The sequence below is a fragment of the Canis lupus genome, chromosome 9 (genome assembly GCF_003254725.2).
Source record: "Canis lupus dingo isolate Sandy chromosome 9, ASM325472v2, whole genome shotgun sequence".
Taxonomy (NCBI): domain Eukaryota; kingdom Metazoa; phylum Chordata; class Mammalia; order Carnivora; family Canidae; genus Canis; species Canis lupus.
This window is the reverse complement of record NC_064251.1, coordinates 20,142,654-20,161,215: the sequence shown is the minus strand read 5'-3', so window position 1 is coordinate 20,161,215 and position 18,562 is coordinate 20,142,654. Positions and strand designations below refer to the sequence as shown.

Below are 18,562 nucleotides of genomic sequence, written 5' to 3'. Positions count from 1 at the left end.
ACCCTGCGCTGCCAGACCCCGAGCTGCGACGGCTGCCACGGAGAGGGGCCGATCGACCCGAGCGCTTGGAGGTCCGGAGCCCTCGGAATTTGGTGCAGAATTTGGGAGGAAAAGCAACTGCTGACCATACGCTCAAAGAGGCAGTAGGGTCACGAGCGTCTCCGAAAAGTGTAGGAACTGCCCAGGTCTGTCCGCACAAACCCCCACGCAGTGGGAGCTGGTCAGCGGGTCTAGCTTCTGCCTCTTGGGCCGTGAGCAAGTGACTTCGCCTTCTGGTCTCCCCCCTCTTTCAAGTGAGAATTGTAATAGTCTCTAGCTCGTGGGGCTGTCCTCAAGATGACATGAGATCGTGATGTAAAGCATCTAGCATATGCTTGACAGGAGCAGGGGCGCCATCAATGGGGCCGGTGTTGGTCCAGGGAAAAGTGGGGGCTCACCTCCACTCCGGTAATAATATCCATTGTTGGACAGTCATAATGCTTAGGAAATTTCTTCTAAAGATGCCAGCCGCCTTTGCGAGAATCACCAGGGGTCCCACTGGTACTGGCTCATGATGGCAGTCTTGGCCTTCTTCCTCAGCCATTGAACCCCACATCTGAAGCCTGCCCTAGCCCCAGCAGAGCTCTCTTTCTTTCCAGTTTCTGGTTGTCATCATGGTTCAGCTTCTGGGTGGCTAAATCCTCATGTCATTCCGTGTCCCTCTCTTGGTTTTCCCTGGCTCTCTCCTCCTTCTCACGATGTGGCGCCTCAAGGGGCCCTAGATACCTAGAGCAAGAGCCTGGTTCCCCACAGGACAGCAGGTTGGGTCTGGTTGGGTCCCCTGGTTGGCTCTTCTGACTTAAGGGGACCTTGTGAGTTTGTGATACCAGATTCTTTTTCTACCCTCTCCCTCCCTCTTCCTTCTTTCCCTCCTCCTTCCCTCCCTTTCTTTCTAATCTTTCCCTCTCCTCTTCCCTCCCTCTTTCTCTTTCTTTCTCACAAATCTCCATCTAACCAGATTTTCCAGTCCTCTTCTTATGTAACCAATTTTTCACAATCTCCACACAGAATTTAGCACTCATCCCTGGTGAATTTCATCTTGTTGGTTTCAACCCAACTTTACAGTCTGTCAAGGGCTGCCATGAATCTGCTTCAGTAACCCATTGTATTGGAGCTCCCAGACAGCCAGCAGCCATCTGCCGGGTGCAGGGCAGCTTCCCTGCCTCCATTCAAGGGGCTCGGGACAATACCAGGCAGCTCAGGGCCAGGACCGAGCTCTGGAACAACCTCCTAGAGGTCTCCTTCAGCTTTATCAGAGTTATTCAGTTTTAAATCCAGCTCGCATTTCTGTCTTGTCCATAAGGCAAATACCAAATGCTGTGCTGGATCAAGATAAACTGTCTGGGGCTATGAAGCGGCAATGGTGGGGTGGAGAGGGAATCTGGCTGGTGTGTAAGGATCACAGCGGCTTAATCTTTTCCTAAGAAAAGTCACCCAACTAAAAACCTGTTCTGGAACTTGCCATGCATGATGTCAAATTGTTTTCTTTTCCAAATTTACCTTTTATCCCTTTGGGTAAAATCAAATACCAGCAGCTCTTGTGAGGTAAGTCTGCTCACCAGTGGCCTCCCCCAACACTTAGAATCTAGTCCAAAGTCCTACCCATGGCCAAAAGGCGCTACCTGCTTGCCCCCACTTCTGACCTCATCTGGATCCTGTGCCTGACTCCAGACCATGGGCCTCCTTGCTTTTACTTAAACACATCAAGCCTGTTCCAGGGCCTTTGCACTGGCTGCTCTTTCTGTCCAGAACACTTTATTCTTGAGCAGCCACCTGGCTCATTCATCCATCTCTCTGCTCACCTCATTAGAGGCCTTCCCTGACAGCTCTATCTCTCCCACGCAATTCTCCCACAATCTCCTGACTTTTATTTTTACTCCCAGCACCGACCACCACTGACCATATGTTTATTTACTTGTTTACTTTTTAACTCCTGGTTGAATGTAAGTTCCACAAGGGCAGGTACTTTGCCTTCTTCACTGCTCCATCTCAGGACACGGATGGTACCGGGCACATGGGAGGTGCTCAACAAATATTTACTGAATCCATGAAGCAACACATTTCTCAGGACTCCAGGAGGACCCCCCACCTTCTATCCTGGGATTCCAGTCTTGGCGGGCAGAGGGAGAGTTGTCTTCTGCTCCTAGCTGTCCTGTGAGCTCTCTGCCTGGAACCCTCCTTCCTAACTGGAGAGCCTTCTCCTTGTTGGGGAAGAAGGGTAAGCTGGGCAGCAATGCCTGCTGTCCTCTCCCTGGTGCAGTGCTGCTTTCCTCAGGCTGAGGGCTTAGTCAACCTCCCTTTGCCCCCTCCTCACTCTGAACACAGCTTTAAAGGCTTTTTTTTTTCTTCAAATGGGAGTGAGGAGGGATGCTTGGGTGGCTCAGCGGTTTAGCACCTGCCTTTAGCCCAGGGTGTGATCCTGGAGCCCCAGGATCGAGTCCTGCATTGGGCTCCCTGCATGGAGCCTGCTTCTCCCTCTGCCTGTGTCTCTGCCTCTCTCTCTCTCTCTCTGTCATAAATAAATAAATAAATAAATAAATAAATAAATAAATAAATAAAGGAAGGAAGGAAGGAAGGAAGGAAGTGGGGAGAGCTGGTTATGTTCCTGAATCCCAGGTCAACTTGAGGCTTATCCCTTTGAAATTATAACAAAACAAAACAAAAATATTTAAAGCTGTCCACCAGGGACCAGCCTGCCTTCTGTAATGCTTCCAACCTCCAGATACCCCATCCCCCTCTTGTCTCACCTGGAGGCCTGCCACCCTTTCTCCTCTGTTCTACCCCTAGTCTCTACTCCCAGACACTCTCCAAAGACAGTCATTTGCAACCTTTGCCTGGCAGAGACACCCTCTGCCCACACTTCCAGCAGCCCCAGACCCTCACTCCTAACATCACCTGTCCCTGGTACCTTTATCTTCCCTGACCCAAGAGGAGACAGCATGCTGGGGGTCCCAGAGATGCAGGGGTTGGGACTCAGCCTCTTTATTTGGCAGCAGGGAAAGGAGTGGCCAGCTCTGGGGGATGAGGTAGAGGGGGGTATCAGGAGGCCTCCATGGCACAGCTCCAACCCGTGGGTGAGCAGAGCTGGGGGGCGCACACTGAAGAAAGGGCAGAGCAGGCAGGTCCCCAGCCTTCCTCCTAGGACAGAGCGTGAGCTGCTCCATCACTCCTCCTCCTCTTCTTCTAGCGGTGGCCGGTTGCGCTTGAAGAAGCCGCCCTGCAGAAGAGGCCGGAAACAGGGTATAAAGATGATCAGTTGAAGAAGTATGCTAGAAAGTGGCCAGTTACGAGGTCTTCTCCCTGGACCAGCACAGAATCAGATCCCACTGCGTGCACAAACGGAGGCCTTCCTCATTCCGAGATAATTCATGGCACAAGTTACTTTTTTTAAAATTTGGTATTTTTCTTCTGAATTTTTAAAAAAGTTTATTTATTTATTTGAGAGGGAGAGAGCAAGCACAAGCAGGGGAGGCGGGCAGAGGGAAAGGAGGAGGGAGCAGACTCCCCGATGAGCGGGGAACCTGATGTGGGGCTTGATCCCAGGACCCTGAGATCATGACCTGAGTGAAGGCAGATGCTTCAACGACTGAGCCACCCAAGTGCCCCTCCCTTGAATTTTTCTTAAATATTGGCCATTATGTCTCTATGTGACTTAAGTACAAAATGATGTGTATTTGATGACTCTAAGCCTAATGCATGATTTTCCCTAAAAGCACCATGATTTCCCAGGGCTTGAGCACCTGGTGCAAAGGAGGGATGACCCAGCAGGGGTCTGGATCGTACTCGGGCCTCCCACCTCATTCAGGGAGAAGGACAGAGTCAGGAGTTGAGCTCTGTCTTCATCAGCAGCCAGGACTCCCTCCCGGTGACTCTTTCTCTCAGTAGGGAACAGGCTGAAAGGCCTTAGGATTTTAGATGCCACCTCTCCCAGGGGTCTGTGCCCTGGAAGATGTCTTCTGGAGAATGATACTCTAATAGTGGAGATGTGAATGGGCTCTGGGTCACCATCTCTTTCTGCCTCCCTGTGAAGTAGGGCAGGGCCAAGCCTGTGCCCACCTGGGGACCCCACCCTCCCTTCATGCCTCACCTTCCACATGGCCAGGACCAGGAGCATGAGCAACAGCAGGCCTCCGAGTACGCCTACCAGCACCCACCAGATGGGAATGTCCCTCTCCTCCAAGGCACGAAGCAAGTGTGTCTGCACCTGAGGGCAAACCCATGTTTTCTCCATCACCTTGACACCCGCCTCTCTCAAAGACTCATACTTGTGGGCTGAGGATGGCCAACCAAGCCACTTATCTGTGCCACCCCTCAGACCCCCAGGGTGTCCCTCCCCCATCCTTGGGAAGGCAGTGGGTCCTGGGGAATGCCTCTCCTCTGCCACCACTGCTCCATACTCACCAGAGTTTCCCCACTGGGCAGGCTGAGGGAGGGCACAGCGTAGGGAAGGGAGGAGACGTTGAACCAAGCTTGCGATTCCAGCACGAACTGATCCAGCGGCCTCTGAATGGGGTGGGAGTGAAAGCCCTTTACACGGGCCTCTTGGTTGCAGGAATACCCCCCAGCCTCCCTGCTGTGAGTCCTACCCCCTGGCCTCATTCTGTCCCCTCAAAAGTCAGCCTTGTCCTCACTTCCCTCTTCACCCTGTGGCCCCATCTCTCTGGGGAGAAAGCTTGGCCCCCACCCCCAGAAAGCCCCACCCACCGGCAGCCCATTCACCTGCTGGAGGCTGGGCAGCTGCAGGAAAGCTAGCACCTTGACCATGGCTCGCTGCCCTCGCGCCATCTCCTGCAGCTCACACTGCACCACTGTATGCGGCCCCGACTTGCAGCTCTAAGGGGATACGTCACTGGTCCCCAGGCCCTCTGACTCCTCACCCCTGATCACCCCAAGGACCCAGCAACAGAAAGGGGCTAGGGGGCAGGAAGCTCGGGCCTCCCCCTCAGGAAGGGCCTCAGATTCAAGCTTCCGACATTATCTCTAAATGAGTCTGCTCACACGGTCCCAGAGATGCAGAGAAAGGGCAGGAAGAAGGGTGCCATCCCACAGTGTTCAACACTCAGAATTTTTGTAACTCTGCTTTGACATTTCTTCTTTGTCTTTAAGGTACTGGGAACCTTTGAAAATTCAATTACCCCCACCAGGCCCCAGACACAAGACCAGCCCCACCCTGCATATTCACCTAGAGTACTCCGGGGGACCAAGGTGGCCCACCCATGGCCCACATCACACTGACAGCCCCTCTCCCTGCCTCTCAGCGCCTCTGTCCCCTGTCCCAGGGAGGCCTCAGCTGGAGACCACAGAGTCTGCTCACCAGGAGAACTGGATCCTGAAGCCCAGAGGGCTGGCTGGACCCTGGCAGAGAAGCCTGCCTGCGCTCCCGCTTGTGATACCCCGGGGAAGTGGGGGAAGGGCTGGGGGTAGGCTGCCTCCAGTCCAGCTGGGGAAGCAAAGAAGCAGTCAGTCCCAGGCGCCGCTCACCTCCCCACCCACCCTGCCGGAGGGGCCCTGGTTGACGGGCTGGGGGCCTCACCCACAACTCTTTCTTCCACTCAGCCTCTCACCTTGAAGGGGTTAATAGAGGGCTGGGGGGAGCATTGAAGTCCCCCCTCAGGTTGTATGTCCAGGATGTAGAGCAGGTCAGAAGGCTGGGACTCCCCAGGAAAGCAGAGGTGGAGGTGGAGGCCACTTACGGTACCAGGGCCATTGTTGTGAAGCTGGCAGGTGGTGGTGGCAGGATGTTAGATGGCTCAGCACCCATGCTTAGCTCCTGGGTCCCTCCCCACCCCGGCCTGAGCCCCAGAAGGTCCTTCGCACCTCGTAGGTGTGCTCCACTTTGGGGCCCCAGCTCTCTGAGCTGTTCTCCCTGTTGTCTTCTTCTGCCACCACCACCAGAGAGGCTGGAAAGGAGTTCCTGCAGGGGCCCGAATCCCTCAGGGTGAGCTCGATCACCTGACTTGCCTGTAGGGGCTCCCCCAAGGCCCTCTGAACCTTAGGGTTGTGCCTGCCACCTCCCTGATCTACCCCAGGTCTCACCCTCTTAGCTTCACATGGGCCTCTGCCCGCACTGGCACATCCAGCAGCACAGCCTCACTGTTCGGATTCTGGCTGTTTTTGCTAGAAGGGAGGGTATAAGGAGGCGCAGGTCAGGGACCCAGCCCAGTGAATGGCAGAACTCTCTAGGGGTAGGGCCAGAGTTTCAGAGTGCTCAGGAAGTGCTAACTCCACAAACGGCATGCCACACTGAAGTTAGACCTGGGATAGACCTTCTTCTAGGGCTCCAAGACTCAGAAACAAGGCTTTGGGGGAAGAAAGGGAACAGGGAAGTCTGAAGAGTGGGCATCCCAGAAGACCCTTCTGGAAGGAGGGCATCTGAGGGTGTCTGCAGCGGGATCAGCTAGGGGAAGGGTGGTGGCTAGGAATGTTTCCCAGTCTAGTACCTTCTGATTTGCAGCCAGAAGGACACATGTTCCCCAGCCTCTTCCAGGTTCTCCACACTCACCAACATGGTGATTCCTATCTGAGAGATGGGGTGGGGGGCAAAGTCATGGCCCAGATGCCCACTCTGGGCAGCCCTGTCCTGCATGTGACCTCTGGTTCCCATCCTCCACGTCCCCATCATTACCTCAGAAGCCCACTGAGAGAGGGAAAGCCACTCACTCAAGAACACAGGGAGTGTGAGGACCAGAATTCCAGCCCAGAGCTATAGGACTCCAAGCCTGACCCCTAAAACTTGGCTGTGTATGAGTCCCTGGTGGAGTGGACCCAGCACCCATGCCTTGGGGTCTCACCCGGGCGTTCCTCTTCATGGGGTTACCCAGCTCACACAGCACTATCTTGGTCTCATTCTCCTTCTTCTGGTTACAGATGAGTCTCTCAAAGCCCTTCAGGGAGATAGTTTCAAGAAAGAAGATGGTTGGTTTGGTACCTGGGTGGCTCAGTCAATTGGGCATCTGCTTTTGGCTCAGGTCATGATCCAGGGGTCCTGGGATCGAGCCCCACATCAGGCTTCCTGCTCAGGCGGGAGTCTGTTTCTCTCTCTCCCTCTGCCTCTCTCTCCACTCGTGATCTCTCTCTTTCTCAAATAAATAAATAAATAAATAAATAAATAAATAAAATATTAAAAAGAAAAAAGATGGTTGGAGTATCCCATATATATGTAAGATCCCTTGGAAAGCCTGGAAGAGACTTGTGGGCTAGGGTCGAGAGGGACTCTTCTTAGGGATGGGAGATTGAGGGACTTGAGGGACGTCACATTCTCTAGAGCACCTTATTATTTTCAATGATATTTTTGAAAATAAAAAACACAAAACATTACATAGAGCATGATCCCATTGTGATAAACTACTACTACTGTGATCAACAAAATAAAAAAGTAAATAATGCCCATGTAAGTGTCTGTCTATACTGAGAGAAAAGACCCAAAGGAAGTCCACCTTCCTTTCAAATGCTAACAGAGTTCCCATTAACACAGTCCTTCTAACACAAGTTCCTGCTGACATTAATTCCTGAGCCATTTTTGGTCTGGGCTTTATAATAGTCCTCGGATTTTATGCTATTAGTAAGTACTCCTTTTCCAAATTAAAAAAAAAATCACAGTTTTTACTACAATGTGGAAGAGAAGTTGGGGCTCTCAGGTGGAAAATGAGAGCCAATGCTCTTGCACCTCCCAGGTCCATGGTAATGCCCCTAAAGTGAAGCATCACCTCAATGTTGCTGATGGCCCGCATGTAGTGGGCACCTGGGGGCAGGTGCACAGCAAGCTCTGCTTCGTAGGCCCCCTCGCCCTCATTGGCCGCATCCATCTGCAGCTCCAGTACATTATCGGCTCCAATGAGGAGTGGGGAGCCCATCCTATGGGGAGAAAGGAGTGAAGCAGAGAAGGCTGGATCCAGGCCCAGGGTCTGGGAAGGGGGCGAGGACAGAGTATCAGGCCCCAGGGGGCGAAGGGGTGTCATGGGGCAAATGGCCTCACACGATGGCGGTGAGCTGGAGCTGGGGCACACACAGGTCATCTTCCCCACAGTCTAGGATGATGCGAGTCTAGAAGAGGCAAATCAAGGTGTGTGGTGAGTTGGGTACATGTGAATTTTGGGGGTCACATCAGGAACTTCTAACAAAGTTCTGAGACTAAAAAGGAGTTTGGGGCTGACATCATGGCTTTGGGATTTGCATCAGGGTTTGGGATCATGTTATGATGGTGACATCAGGGTTTATAGGCTTGTCAGAGTTTAGAAGTGACATCCACAACACATGGGACTTGTATCAGGATTGAGAGAATTTTGAGATTTGGGGGTTTTCATTAGGGTTTAGAGTGACATCAGAGATGAGAAGTGATATCAAGGTTTTGGGATTCGCCTTACTGACTTGGACACTAACCCTAACCCTGACTTTCTGGCAGGGGTCCCGCACCTCTTTTGCCTGTTCCTGCCCACCCCCACCTGCTCCTGGACATGGGTGTCTCCATGCAGCACAATGGCAGGGGCTACTCCATCCTTCCTGGGCTGTAGCGACACGTTCAAGCTGAGTACAATGGGGCTCAGCTTGTCCCGGAAGTCGGCCTCATCCTAGGGAGGGGACAAAAGTCGGACCACACGCCTGCCATACATGTCCCACTGGCCACCCCCCAACCCACAGCACCCAGCTCATGCCCAAGGGCTGGATAAACAGGCCTGCACACCCAACCCTTCCCATCCCCAGCCTGGGTGTACTCGGAGGAAGGCGGTGGTGGTGTGGCAGATGGGGCTGTGCCTCCCGCCCAGGTCCAGATGCAGGGTGCTGCTCGCCAGCTGAGAATTTAGCAGTAACACCCTCCGGCCCTGGCGGGGCTTTTGCCGGTCCAGCTGCAGCTCGGCATTTAGGGCTGGCAAGGCAAACAGGAAGGGTCAGGGTCTCTGTGGCCAGTTTCCAGATGAGCCCAGACCCAACTCCCTTCTGTCCCCACAATGACACTCACACAGCTGCTGAGGAATGTTGTGCCCAGTGGCTCCCACACACATCTGTATGTTAAAGCTGCAAATATATGAGTTGAGCTCAGGGGTAGGGCCCTTCAAGATCCCAAATCTTGCCCGGCCTGTGCCCCCTGTCTCCTCACCAGCTCACTGGTGTCTTGGTCTGAGGCAGGATACAGTTCTTCACAGCAGGATTCAGTGAATCTTGTACCAGCAGCTGGACATTGGCCACCACCACTGGCTGAGCTCTGGTGGGACAGGGCGAGGCTTGATGTTGTGGGTCCTCTTGGCCCAGGATCCTCTGATGGTGGGGACACTCCCTGACCATGCCCCTGGAGCCAGCGCTCACCTGTACACAGCCACCTTGCTGGCCCCATAAGCTCCTACCAGTAGGTCTAAAGATATTGGAGAGGTCAGAATCAGCAGTTAGAGGAGGCAGTAGGTCCTCATCTCATCTTTCCCGGGGTTTCCCACACTATTTGCCCCACTGGAGTTTTTTTTTTTTTTAAAGATTTTATTTATTTATTCATGAGAGAGAGAGAGAGAGGCAGAAAAACAGGCGGAGGAAGAAGCAGGCTCCATGCAGGGAGTCTGACATGGGACTCTATCCCAAGTCTCCAGGATCACACCTTGGGCTTCAGCAGTGCTAAACTGCTGAGTCACCTGGGCAGCCCGCCCCACTGGAGTTGTGACCTGGCCTCCCCTGGCCTCCCCTGACCTCCCAGAAGGATCAGAACACTCAGCGGGGCATAGACCCCTGACTGTGTCTTTCATTATCTCCATCTAATGCCCGAGAGCCCCTCTTGGCTAGCTGGAGGCATTCTAGGGCCACCTGGGTATCCATTGTCATCGATGTCTGTGGCACCTCGCAGGGAGAAGCCGAAGCCAGAGCCTGCTGGGAAGGGGCTGTCCAGGATCTGGGAGGGGCGTGAGCTGAGCCCCTCACTCTGACCTAGGTACACCAGCACTTGGCCCAGACTACTGGGACCTCCGTAGGGGGCAGCCACTGCAACATCTGGAAGGAGCAACAGAAAGGGCTGTTTGCTATAATTTTCTCCAATTTTTGTTTGGTATCCAGGTGGCCCAGAGCTCCCACTTTGGCAGATCCCAGGGGACCAGCAGAGGGATGGGGTCAAGAAGGCAGCTGCCCTGCCCTCCAGGATTTTACAACTGAGTACAAAAGAGACCCATCAAGTAGAGTTATTATAAAGACAATAGCAGCCCTTGGTATCTACTGAGGAAAACATATTGACATAATTTTGTTTAATCCTGAAAATTAGACACTATGATTCCCATTTTAGATGAAAAAACTGAGTCCCAGAAGGTTAAATAACCACGACCAAGATTAAGTAGTGGCCTCCTATTCCCCTAGGGAACTTCACCCCATTTCTTTTTTCCTTTCTTTTTTTTTTTTTTTTTTAGACTGTATTTATTTGAGAGAGAGAGAATGGATGTGCGTTTGTGAGTGGGGAGGAGCAGAGGGAGAGGGAGAGAGAGTCCCAAGCAAGCTCCACACCTAGCAGAGAGCCCAACTGGGGGCTTGATCCAGAGATCATGACCTGAGCCAGAATCAAGAGTCTGATGCTTAACTGAGCCATCTAGGTGTCTCTCTTCATCCTATTTAATTCTGTGGAGTTGTCATCACTAATAACTTTTAAGATCACTCTTGAAAATGCATTTGTTAATCATCATAAACTTATTAAGTTGTAAGTTTTTTACATGTGACAGGAATTAAGATCTTTTATATATAGGTTATAACTGTCTTTCCTTTGTCTTCTGATTTTGTTTTCTATGTACCTTTTTTCCTTTTAAAAATCTATTGAGGGGCACCTGGGTGGCTCCATCAGTTAAGCATTGGCCTTTGGCTCAGGTCATGATCCCAGGGCCCTGGGGATTGAGCCCTGTATTGGACTCTCTGCTCATGGGGAGCCTGCTTCTCCCTCCCCCTCTGTTTGCTGCTCTGCCTACTTGTGCTCTCTCTGTCAAATAAATAAATAAAATCTTAAGAAAAATCTATTGATTTTTCTGACTGAGTTACACAGAATTCATCCAAATAAGTCTACCCTGACCAGTCTTGTCTCCAGACTCTGGGCCTCCCCTCTCTTGATCTTTGGCATCTTGATCTCTTCACTTATTTCTGACCATTCGATCACCCTGGTCATATCCTCTGCCATCTTACCCCATTGCCAGTCCTCAGCAAGCCTGGCCAGACCTCAGCAGATTGGGCCTCAGGGACTCCTGACCATCCATCTGTGCTAGGGAACCAGGTGCTTCCCAGCCATCCTGGGGGAGTTCTGCTCAGCCCCCTCTCCCACTCTGCTCAGCACTTATTTCCAACTTTCTTCATTCTGTCAAGCTCCCAGCCCCCTACTTCCTTCACAAAGAGAAGTAGCCCAACTGTTGTGCTATAAATCTGAACTCACTTTCCCCAACTCCTTTACCCTAAATATCCCAACCCCGCCTACCCCTCAGAGCATCACAGGGACCTTCCTTGGGCTTCCTTCTCTCACCACCACCCCGCCCCCCCCCCGAGGATCATTTTCTCCACATTCGACCTACTCCATATGCTTTGAAATTAGAATAACCTTCCCTTGGCCCTCATCTCCTTTCAGGAATCATCTTTTCTTTCTTCTTTCACAAACTGGTTGAAAGACATTTCTACACTCACTGCCTCCAATTCTTCACTTTCATTCATACCTTGCCCCATGGCATCCTGACTTCTGTCCTTACCCAGCCCTGAATCAGTGTCACTGTCACCAATGATCTCCTTCTTGCTAAAGCCCATGGATAGTTCTCCAGCCTCATCTAATTATGCCTTTCAGCAGCATCTGGCGCCACTGACCCCCTTCCTCCTGCTCAGAGCACTCTTTTCCTTTTAGTTCTGGGCCATCAGATCTCCTGGTTTCCCTCCTACTTCTCTGGACATTCCTGTCTCCCTTCTAGACTCACTTCCTTTGAGGGTCCCCTAAATGCTCTTGCTCCCCAGGGTTTTATCCTTTGCCTCTTCTCATTTCACAGGTGCAGCGATCTCATCTACCCTTTCCAAGCGCCTATCTGGTGCGAATGGGGAAGGCACACGCCTTCTCTGGCCGTGGGTTTGATGCTCCCCAGCCCCTCAAGGTCAAACAGGCCCAGAGCTGAACTGCTGATCCCCACCGCCCGCCATCCCCACCCCCACCCAGACTGAGCTCCAGGCCGTGAAGGCATCAACACTATCCCTTCCAACTCCTCTCTCTAACTCCACATCCACCCACTCACCCATCAAGTCCTAATAGTCCAGCTACTAAATATCTGTGACATCACCCCATCTCTAACTCCACTGACCACATTCACATCCAGGTGGTCACCATCTCTTGCCTGGACCAATGCAAACAAACTGGTCCCATTCAACTCTTCCAGAGAAAAGCCCTTCCCCGCTCTGGCTGCCCTCTGGTCAAATCGGCGGTCTTGGTTCTGGCTGTTAACCAGTCTGAAGCAAGCGGTGCTCCTCTCTGCCCCTTACCGTTGTAGCCGTCCCGGTCGAGGTCGCCCAGAGATGCGATGGCCGAGCCGAATCGCCCATAGAGCTGTGTGCCAGTCAGCAGGAGGCTGGGGGCGCCCAGCGCCTGGTGACCTCGAGGCTGCAGGAACAAGTACACGCGCCCCACCTCGGCCAGCTTGCGGTCCGCGCGGCTCTCCATGAACAGTGGCGCGCCCACCAGCAAGTCGTGCCGCCTGCAGGCCGGATGGGCGGTGCCACGGGGTGGGTTAGGGAGATTAGCCCAAACTCGCCGGCTCCATTCTCGCCCTCCCGCTCCCCTCGGTGGTTACGTGGGAGTGGGGGAGGAAAGGAGGCGACCCAGAGCAGGCAACTCCTCTGGTGATGGGGGACCCAAACGGGTAGGAGCCTCACCCGTCTCCGTTGACATCAGTGACGGCTATCGAGTGTCCAAAATACGAAGCCATCTGCAGGAAGACGAAGCTTACTGAATCCCCGTCCCCCGCCCAGACAGGCACCCTCTCTTGCACATTGCCCCCCCCCCCAAACCCCGTGGAACATTCTAGGGCTCCAATTCCCCAGCGTCGGCCACCCCCACCGGAACCGGCCTCCACCTGCTCTCCGTGCAGCCTGTGCAGCGTCTGGTGGTACTCGTTCAAAATTTCCACCTGCACGGACAAGCACAGGAGCGCGTCATTCCTGCTCCCCAGGACAGCCTCCCGTTCCGAGTGAGAAAGGGGCTCCTGAAGCTGAGGAGTGGGGTCGAAGGCTTGGGATGCCGAGTGGCGGGACAGGGGGCACTCACCGCTCCTAGGGTACAGCTCCAGGTCGGGGCACCGAGGACATACTCTGGGGAGAGCCAGACCCCAGTGAATGAGGTCCTTCGACCCTACCACCGACCCTCCCGCCCGCGATTCTGTAACCCGGGGGAGACTTTGGTGCGGTGCGGGGCTTGGAGGCGCTCCTCCCCGGGCGGGGCTCCCTATCCTTTGTCCCCGAAATGGATTTCTTGCCTGTAGTGTTGAGATTCCCGTCGAACTCGCCCACAGCCACAGAGTACCCTGAAGAGACAGCACGAATTAATCTTTCTGGGAGGGCGAAGCAGCGGGAAGGCCATGGGCAAGGAAGAAGGGGGGACCCAGAGACCACCCAGTCCAAACCCTGCATTGTGTAGATGGGAAAACAGGCCATCGAGAAGCCAAGGTCAGCCCGGGGCTGCGCAGCTAATCCGGGGTGGGAAAGGCAAGGTGGGGCAAATGGGAGTTGGCGGTGGCGGGGATGCCGAGGGACCAGAGGGTGGAGGCACCTCAGGACCTGACCCGCGGGGTGGGCGGCGATTCTCAGAGGGCTGGGAGGCCTAGGAGGGGGGTGCCAGTGTTACCCCGGTAGCCGTCGTAGTACTCTGGCTTGCTGTAGTCGTAGGTGAAGCTCTGGGAGGACACGTGCCACAACAGGGTGCCCGGGCGGTAACTCGAGATGATATTGTCAATAGGCGTCCGCACCAGGAGACCTACGGCGCGAGGGACAGCGGGTGTGGGGGCCCAGACGCCTGCGGTCTCCCCGTCTCCCCAGGCCGAGAGAAGGGTGTGAAGTGTACAGATGGGCACGTACCTAAGAAAAAATAGCCGCCGGGGGCCCCAAGCACCAGCACTCCAGCCTGAAAGGGAAGCCCTGGAAGTGAGGGGGGGCCGTGTTTGGAAGCCCCCCCCCCCACGCCGCTAGTGCTCCCCACTCGCCTGAGTGACCGCAGCGCTGAAGCCCGCTTCGCAATAGCGCTTGTCTTGGTCTAGAGGAGGGAGGGGAGGGGTCAGCGAAGGGGCGGGGCGAGGATACCTTGGAGCCGGAGGCGGGGCCGGGGCGGGGCCGGGGCGGGGGCCGGGGCGGGGGCCGGGGCGGGGCCACGGGGTTACCTACAGGCGCGCGGCCCCCAAGCTGAGCGAGGCGGGGTGGGACTAGGAGCTGGGCCAAGGGGAAATGCGGGACCGAAAGCCGGGGACTGGGCGGCTCCTGGGGAGGTGCTGAGGGCGGAGCTAAGTGGCCCTGAGCGGGCGGAAACAAAACAGGGAGCCGAACTCACTAAACCGATTTTTCACATAAACCGAGCTCATGGTGTTAGCCCGACACGGCGAGTACTCCGCGCGGTGGCCGTTCCGGAGCTGAGCCACAAAGCAGCCACCTACGGGCGTCTTCTCGGCCTCCTCGGTCTTTTCTAGGACGTTCCAGTGCTGCCAGGGGGCGCAGGCCTGGAGCAGGGCCAAAGGAGAGTGGGGAATCGGCGGGACTCGGGATCCCCGCCCACGTGTCCCTGCCCCCGACTGCTCTTTGCTCCCCGTTCCGTGGCGCCCACCACAATGTTGTCGTTCCAGCTGACGACCGACGCCCCCAGTCCTTGCCGAGACTTGAAGGTTTGGAAGGTGTGGGAGCCTATGTGTCGGGTCTCGTCATCTGGAGAGCATAAGAAGGGTGGGCGCTGAAGCCAGGCTGCCCAAGCTCCGGGTGGCCCCTCCTTTGCCCTCCTTGCGCAGGACTCACTGAGGTCAAAGGGCAGCGACGTGCACTGGCCACCCTCGGCCCTCCAGGGGCACAGGAATACGCCGCCCGTCTCCTCCTGGCTGCGGCCCAGGGTCCGCGGGGCGCCTACCACGAAGGCCACTCTGCGCGTAGGAAAGCTGGGTGAGTGCGGCGCAGAGCAGATGCCGAGGTAGCACCTGCCCTGGTGCCTGTGTTGAGAGCACTACCCGGAAGGGCTGTGTGCCTGGGAAGGCACTGGATCGTCTTCCCTCAAGGAGACATCACAGACCATGGAGGCCAATCTTTTCATTTTACTGTCAATGAAACCGTCTCCCAGTGGGGAAACCACGTGCCTAAAGTAATCTAGCCAGTTAACGGTAAAGCTGGTATTATATAACCTTTTGGTTTGATTTGAATATGAAGAGTTTGTATCCTTGCTGAAAAAGACCTCCTAAGCTCTGCACACCCTCCAATTCCATATCCTTCACTTCTGTGCCCCACACCAAAAGTCAGGGGTTTACATGCTTCCTAGAACTGAATACTGTTACCAGATGCTTTCCTAAGAGCTAGTTTTAATGGTGAAGGATTAGGGAAACTACTGGCCACCTCTAAAGTGGGATACTGATAACACCAAAGACTTTAGTAGATCTAGGTTCAAATCATAGCTCTACCATATATAAATTGGGAACAATACCAACCAATGTCAGAAGTAAATGAAATCAAGGTATGAGGGACATTTTTGCGTGGTGCCAGCCAAGTAATGCTTAACAAGTACTAAAAAAAAAATGCTATAATTTTCTTTTAGCTTGCAGGATGTTTAAGTAATGCCTATGAGGCCAGTATTTAGAAAGGGAGAGAAGCAGGAGTGGGCAGAGAAAGAGGTCAAATGCAGATCCAGACCCATTGACAGCCATGAGGCAACATCCTGGGAGCTCTGGAGCTAGAGCTCCAGAAAAAAAGGACCCTTCAGAACAGTCCCAAGTTGAGGTGAGAACATCAGACCCTTACACCTCCCTCCACACTCCTCATTGATCAGTCATTGATTGTAGGTTCCATTGGAAAAGGGACTTGACTTTGGGGGAGGTGACTCTCTTCAGCAAAGGAAATTCCCTAAGAGTCAGATAGTTGAAGGCTGTCTGCCATTCCCACTCCCCAGAGGTGGGCATCACAGCATCTACCATAATAAGTAGTGCAGGGTAGTTACAATAAAGAGAAGGAACCAGGATTCTAATCTTGGAAGTCTGATTTCGCAGCTGACTAATCCCAACCATTAATGCTCTATTGTTTCTTTTCAAATATCTGTAATTTTGATGGGGAAGAGGGACATGGAATAGAACAGCAAGGTGGGGGCAGGTAGATAGTTTTGCAAGTAAATTTAAGACACATGCTCCTCTCTGTATTTTGAGATAACAAAGATGGAATAGGTCATACAACTGACCCTTGAAGGAAAAAAGAAGGCATCAACTTTTATCTTCCCTTTGTTTTTCCTGTAGTTTTGGTGCTCACCTTTCCATGTGTGCCCCTCCCTGACACCTTTACTTGAGCTAGTTCCTGCCAGTATTCCTAAAAAGAACTGTCTGAATAGAGCCTAGAAGTCACTTTGCTCAACCTCTATCACAAATGGGTTCACAGAAGTAGTGATAGTAACTCTCTCCCCAACACCCAAACTTCACCCCAGCCTTACCTCCCATGGTTGTCCTTGTAGAAGTCCAGTGAAAACCCAAAGTGGCTGCCATTGGGGCCTGTGTAGAAGGTGAGTTGCACTGGGTCCAAGTTCAAGGCCCAGCCTAGAGGGATGGCACCAGGTCCCAAGAACAGCTGCACCCACTCCAGAAGCCAGAGGGCATTAAGTGGACATACAGCTCTGGCCATCTTCCTTCTCCCACAATCTCCTGGGCAGGAATGGGCTAGCTGCCTCCTCTTCCTTTCAGTCTCCACCACAGGAAGGCTTTTCTTATCAGACTGGAACTCACTTGCTGAGCAGTAGGCAGAGGAAAGGGCTACAGGCCCTGGAACCATATGGTTTCTTGGATTGCCAGGAAGAGGGTGAGGGCACCCTGGGGGGTGGATGCTGATGGCTGAAAGCCATGACTCCTCCCTTTTCCTGAGAGTAGTTTATCTCCAAGTCCTGTTGATTCTGCCTTTCAACTATGTCTCTTGAATCTTCACATTTCCACTAACACCAGGCTAGTCTAAGCCACCATTCCTTTCTGCTTGGGATAGGATAACCATGAACTATAATGGTGTGTACATGTCCACTCTAGTTGTTTTACAGCTCTTGCTCTCCATCTCACAGTGGTCTGCATTGCTGTGGCCCACTCTGACTTGGTCAGAGGTGGAGGAAGGGGTGCTGTCCCCTGATAAGACCTGAAGCTGCTATATCCTTTTGGATAACGCACTTACCCACTTCCTCCTTCCAGGGCCTTGGTCAGCCATATTGGTGTAGCAGGTTTCTCCACTCTCCCTCCATCTCAGGCCAAGTCTTAGTGTGGTCACAGCAGTGCCGCTGGTGCTGGTGAAGGGGTGGCGAAGGGGAAAGGAGATGAGGATAGAGTTGAGTCTTCAGGCTCACAGGTTCTGGGACTATACACCAGCTTCTCTGGTTGAAGGCAGACCCTCAGTCTTAGGTGACAGAGCTCTTGTCCAATTAAGACTTAATTCTAGTGGGGTCACTGCCTAGGGGAAGCCTCCTTCAAGTCCTCAGGCTGGTATTCTGGGGTTGACACACATGGGCACAGCACCGATCATGCTGTTTTGTAATGGTCCATTCATGGACATGATTGTGTCCACGACTCCCTTGAGAGCAAGGTTCCTTTCTGTGTCCCCAGGACCTAGCCAAGAGCCCAACACTTAGTAGGTATTGCTGATAGACTGAATGGGAGCACGGAAACATGAAGTCACACAGTGGAAAGAGAAGTAGTTTTGCGCAGAAAGGCAAGGTAATTTTCTCTAGAGGACAGGAAGAGGAGTGACAAGTCTTATTGGCACTGCAGGTCTTCCTCCAAAAAGCAGTTTCACAGTAAGGAAATTCAAGAGATCTGCTCCAAGTAAAGGAAGACTGCCACATCCTCCTTCTGCTCTATATTTTCTAACCAAACTTAACCATCATCGCATCCTGCCCAGCTATCCTGTGCCATTCAGGTTTCCTTTCAGCTCCTCTGTTCTCATAATTCAGCACACAGCTCAAAATCCTATCCTTTATTAGATTAGAAGCTCCTTGAACTTTAGTCTGGACTTTCTTCACTGCTGAATTCCCAGTGCTAAGCTTGTGGTGGGCATGCAATGATTTGCTAGAATGAATACTTAATTCTGTCCTATACTTACCTTCCACTCTCTCCTTGTCTTCAACCAAGTGGTATTACTGCTGTATACTGTATAGCCCAATATTGTCACATCCCACTGAGGTCTTTAATAGGTATTTATTCTGGGGGGCCTTGGTGGCTCAGTCGGTTAAACGTCTGCCTTAAGCTTAGGTTATGATCCCAGGATCAGCTGCATTTGGCTCCCTGCTCAGCAGGGAGACTGCTTCTCCCTCTTCCTCTGCCTGCTGCTCTGCTCCGCTTGTTTGTGTGCTTGCTGTCAA

General features: G+C 53.2%; 1 protein-coding gene and 1 long non-coding RNA gene across 4 annotated transcripts; one reads left to right on the top strand and one right to left on the bottom strand.

Annotated features, from left to right (window-relative positions):
• Positions 1-2: 2 nt before the first annotated feature.
• On the top strand, positions 3-5,212 carry LOC125755720 (uncharacterized). Its single transcript, XR_007412861.1, has 2 exons — positions 3-185; positions 3,227-5,212. It is a non-coding gene; the product is annotated as an uncharacterized LOC125755720 (long non-coding RNA).
• On the bottom strand, positions 2,983-17,079 carry ITGA2B (integrin subunit alpha 2b). Of its 3 annotated transcripts, XM_025440583.3 has the most exons (30): positions 16,664-17,071; positions 15,001-15,122; positions 14,816-14,913; positions 14,546-14,711; positions 14,205-14,254; positions 14,080-14,125; positions 13,850-13,978; positions 13,482-13,529; positions 13,274-13,317; positions 13,083-13,136; positions 12,883-12,935; positions 12,493-12,704; positions 9,823-10,005; positions 9,340-9,385; positions 9,134-9,238; positions 8,996-9,051; positions 8,751-8,902; positions 8,481-8,606; positions 8,015-8,082; positions 7,746-7,893; positions 6,831-6,923; positions 6,480-6,559; positions 6,076-6,156; positions 5,857-5,953; positions 5,604-5,756; positions 5,354-5,479; positions 4,759-4,872; positions 4,441-4,542; positions 4,127-4,243; positions 2,983-3,256 (listed from the first exon to the last, which is right to left on the bottom strand). In XM_025440583.3, the coding sequence occupies exons 1-30, from the start codon at positions 16,996-16,998 to the stop codon at positions 3,203-3,205; spliced, it is 3,258 nt and encodes a 1,085-aa protein (XP_025296368.3). In that variant the 5' UTR covers positions 16,999-17,071; the 3' UTR covers positions 2,983-3,202. The 3 variants fall into 3 exon arrangements, with proteins under 3 accessions (XP_025296368.3, XP_048969958.1, XP_048969959.1); XM_049114001.1 differs by lacking the exon at positions 4,759-4,872 and having other exon boundaries at positions 16,664-17,079; XM_049114002.1 differs by lacking the exon at positions 9,823-10,005 and having other exon boundaries at positions 16,664-17,073.
• Between the last annotated feature and the right edge of the window lie 1,483 nt (positions 17,080-18,562).